This window comes from Leucopleurus acutus (genome assembly GCF_964270905.1).
Source record: "Leucopleurus acutus genome assembly, chromosome: X".
Lineage (NCBI taxonomy): Eukaryota > Metazoa > Chordata > Mammalia > Artiodactyla > Delphinidae > Leucopleurus > Leucopleurus acutus.
Genome location: NC_139148.1, coordinates 131,650,315 through 131,658,530, shown reverse-complemented (window position 1 = coordinate 131,658,530; position 8,216 = coordinate 131,650,315). Strand labels below are relative to the sequence as shown.

At 48.1% G+C, this 8,216-nt stretch overlaps 1 protein-coding gene across 1 annotated transcript; it reads left to right on the top strand.

The window, feature by feature from the left end:
- The first annotated feature begins 5,183 nt into the window (after positions 1–5,183).
- LOC309978747 (40-kDa huntingtin-associated protein-like) lies at positions 5,184–6,417 on the top strand. The gene has a single exon (XM_082865323.1). The coding sequence runs from the start codon at positions 5,187–5,189 to the stop codon at positions 6,306–6,308; it is 1,122 nt and encodes a 373-aa protein (XP_082721449.1). The 5' UTR covers positions 5,184–5,186; the 3' UTR covers positions 6,309–6,417.
- Positions 6,418–8,216: the final 1,799 nt, after the last annotated feature.

Here is an 8,216-nt window from a genome sequence, read left to right as displayed (position 1 = left end):
ATTATCTTCTTAGATGACATTAATACAATTCAATTCAGTAACTACTTATTGAATACTTACTATGTTATTATTATTTAGTTATTTAATCCTCACAACAACTTCATGCCAAAGGAACAGTCCCTATTCTCATGAAACACGCACTTCAGTAATGGAGACAGGCAACTAGACGTGCAATTACAATACGTATGTGTTATGAAAAGAGTAAGCACAAGGCTACATAACAGAAGTACATCCTTATGTGTTCCCCCAGCCTGACCTCAAACAAGTTCCACTTGGTCATATAGCCTTTGCATAGCACAACCTCTGTGAAAATTCTTAGAGATGAGTTTTTATGAGAAGTTAAACTTTTTTCCCACTTGGGCAGACACATGACTCCAAAGCATGGTCCTGGATGAACGTAGCATCAGCAACCTGTTCCCCTACTGATGTAAATTACCCAATATGAGAAAGGGAATTTTTACTCATTAGTGTCAAATTTTAAAAAATAAAAAGGAGAATTTTTTCTAATTGTGAAAGCATCACATGTTGGTGCAAACATAGATAGTAGTGGAATAGAGATTCTAAACATAGATGTATGAAAACTTACTATCTGATAATGTGGCATTTCTGATCAGTGGTGAAACACTAGAACACAATTCAGCTGTGTTTTTTGACACTTTATGAAAAGGATGGCCTTTCCTCCAGTGTCCCATAACATGTTCCTCATTTCTTTGTGAGAGCTCACCAGAAGCAACTTTAGCATTCACATTTCTAGTGACATTCTTGTCACGATGATATGTGTATTCTCCAAGATGACAGAATATTTCTCTACTGCTCTTCTCTCTTCTTTCTGAGCCCAGCCCTCGCCAGAATCACCTATAATGTCCATATTTCTAGCATGCCCCTCAAAACTCTTCCAGCCTCTATACATTGCCCACTTACAAAGTTGCTTCCACATGCTTAGCTATTTGTTAGGGCAGCACCCCACTTCTCAATACCAAAATTTGTCTTAGTCTGCTCAGGCTGCCATAACAAAATACCATAAACTGGCTGGCTTAAATAACAGACATTTATTTTTCATAATTCTGGAGGCAGAAGTCTGAGATCAGAGTGCCAACATGGTCAGATTCTGGCAAGAACTCTCACCCTGGTTTGCAGACAGCTGCCTTCTCACTGTATCCTCACACGGTGGAGAGAGAGAGGAAGCAAGCTCTCTGTTGTCTCCACCTTCATGACCTCATCTAACCCTAATTATCTCCCAAAGGCCCCATCTCCAGAAACAGTCACATTGGGGGGTTAGTGTTTCAACATGTGAGTTCTGGTGGAGGGGGCACAATTTTAAAACAAGGCTGCCATTTATAATAAGGAAGTAGGTAAGTGTATAGCAGCCAAGTGTCTGGGGATAGGCTTTCTTTTATACAAGTTACAAACCTAAGATCACCTCCAAGATATGCTTTGTGATCAACACAGCTGGAAGGGCCTTGAGGTAAGGAACAAAATACCTTGTGAATTCAGCAGAGTAGGGGATGGTAGATTTGGTTTTCATAAGTTAGGAAACTTCAAAAAGACTATTCAATAAGACTTCCAGTTGCTGAAGGCAATGGTGGCTGCCTTGGTCTATGTCTCCCAATATTTCCTCCAAAAACAATACAGAATAACAAGAACACATTTTAAAAGGCACTAAAACCACATGGTAAACATAACTTGAAGACAGAAAAATACCCAAACCTCAATATAACTCTAAGTTAAAAAAAAATAAAAATAAAAAAAAATACCAAATCCCAGCAAGGACTTGATTCAGACTTTCAAAAAATTGATTAAAAAATGGAGAAAATTACTCAAACTATGAAAATAAATGGAAGAAAAAGATAAAATTATCTCAGAAATGAGGATAAATTAAAAGATTCCCAAGCAAAAATGGACTCAAGAAAATTTAATAACATGCATGGAAAAAGGCAGAAAAATAACTGAGAGAATGAAAATGACATTTAGAACGAAGTAAAAAGGATCAGAAAGACAAGCAAAAAAGGAATAGCAGTTGTAAAATTGGAATCACTGGGAAAGAAAAGCAAAACAATGGAACAGAATTAATATTTAAAAGATTTAAACCTATAATCCAAGAAAATTTTCCAAAATTAAAGACCTCGGTCCACACATTGAAAGGTCTCACTGGGTTCCTAGGAAAATTAACCAAACTGATCAATCCAAGGCATACCCTAGTAAAACTATTAGACATGAAATATAAAGAAAATATATCCTCAAGACCTCTAAGCAAAAAGATCAAATAACCTGTGAAGGTAAATTAATTAACCTGGTGCCAGGCTTTCCAAAACAACATACAAAGCAAGGAAGGCAACAATGAAGTAGCATTTTCAAGAAACTTAGGAAAGAGAGTGTGAGCCAAGAATTTTATATCCAGTGAAACTAGTCTTTAAATATCAAGGTTACGGAAAAAGAAAAAGTTTTAAACAAACCAGGACTTAGATAATTCTGTGTCAATGTGCCCATAAGCAATTTTTAAAACGTATAGGTACTAACATTATGCAAAAATTACTGTTTGGGGAAGTTATGTGATGGGTAAAATACTGTACTGTTTTTGAAACTTCTTTTGATTCTGTAATTACTTCAAAATAAAAAGTTTCAAAAAGGTATAAGTACAAAAGTACTTGTAGAAAAAATACAAACCTCTTTGAATGCTAAAATAAATAAGTAAATTTAAAAAGTAAGCATAGAAAGCCCATCTTGTAGAGAAGGAAACATAAAATATAACGTATACATAATTGTAAGATATGACTAAATTGAGGCAAGCATGTCAGTTAGATCAATAAATGTGAATGGGCTTAATTTATCCATTAAAAGAAGAAACTTTTCAATTTGACTCACAAAGCAAGAATCAATCATATGCTGCAGGCAACAGACCACAGAGAGCAAAATGATTGAAAAAAGCCAAAAATAAAAGAAGGGATAAAGACTTACAAGGCAAATGGAAACAATAAGAAATTGGGAGAGGGGTAGTGTTTCTTATATCAGACAAAGCAGAATTCAAGCCAAACATTGAATGTGACAAACAAGGATGCTTTTTGACACTAAAATCTGCAATTCAATATGAATCATATAACACAGTAACTAGTTTTACGAAGCAAAAAATATAGAAAATTTATAGAATCAGAGATAAAAACACACTAAAGATAGGAGACTTGAATATACCACTCTAAGACAGCTCAAGTAGGCAAAAATTAAGTAATAACATAGAGGACCTAGACAACATAAAAATGTGGATCTTATGCATTGCACACTAGTATTAAAGAATACATCTTCTCAGGTGTCCACATCACAGAAATTGATTATATGTTAGGTCACAAAGATCAATAATTTCATAAAGTACAAATATTGCAAACAACACTGTCTGATCACAATAAAATAAAACTAGAAAGTATTAAAACATTTTTAAAAGGGCCTTCTGCCTGGGAATTTTATTTATTTATTTATTTTGATGTGGACCTTTTAAAAAATTTATTTATTTATGGTTGCGTTGGGTCTTCATTGCTGTGCACAGACTTTCTCTAGTTGTGGTGCACATGCTTCACATTGCGGTGGCTTCTCTTGTTGCAGAGCATGGGCTCTAGGCATGCGGGCTTCAGTAGGTGTGGCACACGGGCTCAGTAGTTGTGGCTCGCAGGCTCTAGAGCGCAGGCTCAGTAGTTGTGGCGCACGGGTTTGGTTGCTCCGTGGCATGTGGGATCTTCCCAGACCAGGGCTTGAACCTGTGTCCCTTGCATTGGCAGGCGGATTCTTAACCACTGCACCACCAGGGAAGTCCCTGGGAGTTATTTTTAAGACCTTTAGTTAAACAACTCTTGGTTGAAAGAAAAAATGCAAATTAAAATTACAGCATTTCTAAAACAAATGATGATATAAACATATCAGAATCTATGGGATGCATTTAAAGCAGTGATCAGAGGAAATGTTATAGCACTAATCACTGTTATCAGTAAAAAATGAAAGATTGAAAATAAATTATCAGTTCAACCCGCCCCCCCCCAATTTGCATAACAATGTGAGTATACTTAATAGCCCTGAACTGTACATTTAAAGATAGTCAAAATGGGGCGTTTTGGGCTTCCCTGGTGGCGCAGTGGTTGAGAGTCCGCCTGCCGATGCAGGGGACACGGGTTCGTGACCCGGTCCGGGAAGATCTCACATGCCGCGGAATGGCTGGGCCTGTGAGCCATGGCCGCTGAGCCTGCTCGTCCGGAGCCTGTTCTCCGCAGCAGGAGAGGCCACAACAGTGAGAGGCCCGCATACCGCAAAGAAAAAAAAAATGGCACGTGAGGGCAGCGTCGTGATAGGGTGAGGGTGCCAAGGTGACCGACCGCCCTGGGTGCGGGAGGCAGGGGTGGGCGGACAGAGCGCTTGGCATGGACTCCCACGGGCCAGGGGCTTTGACGGGAAGATTGAGGCGTGATCGGGATTGGCGTGGGCGGGACACAATCAACACATAGGCAAAATCAGAATTAGGGTCACGCGGGGTCAAGAGTTTTTGGTTGTGTTCCCCTAGAGATGCCAAGAGATGCCCTTCTTGGCAACCTGCGTAAACAAGCTGTCACCTACCGGTTGGAGCCCTGGTCTGGGAAGATCCCACATGCCGCGGAGCAAGGAAGGCCGTGCGCCACAACTACTGAGCCTGTGCTCTAGAGCCCGAGAGCCACAACTACTGAAGCCCGCGCACCTAGAAGCCATGATCCACAAGAGAAGCCACCGCAATGAGAAGCCCGCGCACCGCAAGGAAGAGTAGCCCCCGCTCGCCGAAACTAGAGAAAGCCCCTACACAGCAACAAAGACCCAACACTGCCAAAAATAAATAAATTAAATAAATAAATTTGTTTTAAAAAGCTGTCACCAAGCAACAGGGGGCGCCCAGCCGGGCCCCGCCCCAGCACCAGTGGTCCGCTCACAGAACCCCGGACAGCGGGCCAGGCCCCGCCCCAAGGCCCCCGATTTGCACACACCACCCGCAGCCTGTCCCGGCCGGGCCTCCGTGCTTGCTATTTTGCATATCACCAGGGCGACGAGAGCTCCGGGCGGCCGAGCCGGCGCGGTCGCGTGGTGGGCCAGAGCCCGTCGCAGGGCACGTCTCAGCCCGCCGCCGTCGCCCAGCACGTGCGCCCACTTGCGTCAGCGCGCCCGGAAGTGCCTAAGCGGCGATCATGGCGGCTTCCGCGGCCGGCCTGGGTGGCGGTGCGGGCCCCGGGCCTGAGGCCGGGGACTTCCTGGCGCGCTACCGCCAGGTGTGCAACAAGCTGAAGAAGCGGTTCCTGCGGAAGCCTAACGTGGCGGAGGCCGGCGAGCAGTTCGGCCAGCTGGGTCGCGAGCTGCGCGCACAGGAGTGCCTGCCGTACGCGGCCTGGTGCCAGCTGGCCGTGGCCCGCTGCCAGCAGGCGCTCTTCCACGGGCCCGGGGAGGCGCTGGCGCTGACCGAGGCCGCGCGCCTCTTCCTGCGGCAGGAGCGCGACGCGCGCCAGCGCTTGGCCTGCCCCGCCGCCTACGGGGAGCCGCTGCAGGCCGCTGCCGCCGCCCTGGGCGCCGCCGTGCGCCTGCACCTGGAGCTAGGCCAGCCGGCTGCCGCCGCCGCGCTCTGCCTCGAGCTGGCGGCCGCCCTGCGCGACCTGGGCCAGCCGGCCGCCGCCGCCGGCCACTTCCAACGCGCCGCGCAGCTGCAGCTGCCCCAGCTGCCCCTGGCCGCCCTGCAGGCGCTCGGCGACGCCGCGTCCTGCCAGCTGCTGGCGCGCGACTACAGCGGCGCCCTGGCGCTCTTCACGCGCATGCAGCTCCTGGCGCGGGAGTACGGCAGCCACCCGGTGCCGCCGCCGGGGCCGCAGCCCCCGCCGCAGCCGCAGCCCGGGGCCGGCGCGGCCTCCGCCCCACCGCTCGCGCTGCTCCCGCCCGGCGCGGGGGCCGCGGCCGCGGCCGCGCCCTGCCCCGCCGCGCTGGGCGCCTTCGCCGACGTGCTGGTCCGCTGCGAGGTGTCCCGCGTGCTGCTGCTGTTGCTGCTACAGCCGCCGCCCGCCAAGCTCCTGCCGGAGCACGCGCACACCCTGGAGAAGTACTCCTGGGAGGCCTTCGACGGCCACGGGCAGGACAGCAGCGGCCCGCTTCCCGAGGAGCTCTTCCTGCTGCTGCAGTCCTTGGTCATGGCCACCCACGAGAAGGACACGGAAGCCGTCAAGTCGCTGCAGGTGGAGATGTGGCCCCTGTTGAGCGCCGAGCAGAACCACCTCCTGCACCTCGTTCTGCAGGAAACCATCTCCCCGTCGGGCCAGGGGATCTGACGAGTTCCTCCCAGCGACTCTGTGCCTGTCCCCGAGCCTCACGCACCCGCCTGCGCGTTTACGGGGACACAAGAGGCGTTGACCCGGCGCTTCTGCCTTTGCAGTGTATCTTACCCCTGTTGCCACCAGAGGAATGTGGTTGACTACAAGTTACGTTGTTTCCACAATAGCGGCAGAAAAAAAACCCATATGGTAGAATCGGAGTAGAGTCTCCCATTCTCTTCCCCAGAAACTGCAACAGAACCATGAGAGTCCCTTCCGCCCCCTTTCCTCTTCTGTTTTCACCCAACTGTCCCCACCCACCCCTCTTCCCCCGCAAGGCTCCCCTCCCCCCGCGTCCTTCTTTCCGACTGAGGGTTAATTTGCACAGCTCTGGCTCGCTACTTAAGCTGCATGATTTTTTCACGATGACTCTGATTAGCGTATTTCGATGTCCGCCTGCATGATCGCCCAGTTCCCCCTGTGTTTCATGCGCCCCGTACGTGTTCGTGGGAATCATTGGATTCAGTACTACGCTGTTGTCGCTACAGCCCTCAGTCCATGATAAAGCCATTCTGACCCTCCTTGTGGTTCGTATTTACCTTATCTGTAAAGTGGGAATAGCTTATCTACCTGGCAGGAGGCGGCCAGCAGAAGCAGATAGCTCCCTTTTAGCTCCAAGATGGATTCGTTCATTCGAAATGGACAGTGTGCCTGTGAATCTACAGAGATCATTTGCGATGTGGTCCTTTCTCAGCTGCGGTGCGAATGTGTTCGGTGCAGAGCGGGGTGGGAGTGGGGGTGGGGGTGAGGGCGGGGTGGGCTCCAGAGCAGAGGTGTCAGACGTGCACTGGAGTTTGCAGTTCTGGCTCTATTTCGAGAGGTACGGGTAATCCACGTGGCAGCTTTTATTTGTAGTGCGGATCCTTCTACCAATCTTAGTTAACTCAAATATGTAAAATCGGCATGCTGCTTGGGTATCGTGTGATCGTGTGTATGCCAGACTGTGCCCCTGTTCCCCAAAAGCAGGATGGCGTTCCATTTTTAAACACTAAATTTCCAAGGCTTTTTGGTCCAAACGGTGCATGCAAACCGACTTAGCTGTTTTCTCAAATTCAATTTTATTTCCTTTAGTGTTGAGAGTGATGGTAGGAACTCTTCAGAATATAATCTCATTCATTCGGCTTGGGAAAACGCATCCTTTGGGCTGAAGCTGTAGACAGCACTAATCTTTTGAGGTGAGATTTAAGGACACAGTTTGGGAACAGATCTTGGTTTTGCGTATTTGGGGGGGGAGGGGGAATATGTGGAGTGTTGTCACTATGAGTTAAGTGTCCCAAAGTGGATGGGGCTTTTAGGGTATTCCTTTCTCCTTCTATTTCAGCAGTGTGGAAGCAGTGGCTAAGGAGATGTAGGGGAGGCCCATCTGAGACAGATTCAGCCACCCTTCCTGTGCTCTCCCTTGGCTGCCCGAAGGGTCTTTCCGAGCCCTAAAAGCCTAGTCCAGCTTGTTGCCAAAGTGGTAAGGGTGCGTGCTCCCTTGTGCTCTTGCTTTTGCTGGCACACTCTTGTCAGCCTGGGCTGCAGCTCTGGCCTCCTTCCTATTGTCCTTATGACAAGAATGCTTAGGAATTATGGGCCGTGACTGGTGACAGCATTTGGGTTTGGGCGCAAGGAGAAGCCTCCTTAGACCTCTGGTCTAAACTCCTTGCTTTGAGGAGGTGGGGGGAGGGATTACCAGAGAGCCTGGTATTGGGTATACAAGCAGTATTAGAGTTCTCCAGAGAAACAAAAACAACAGAATCAATCTCTCTCTTTCTCTCTCTCTCCTCCTTCCTTCCTTCTCTCTCTCTCTCTCTCTCTCTCTCTCTCTCTCTCTCTCTCCATATATATATGTAATTATTCCATGATGTCAGTGTTTAACAGTAC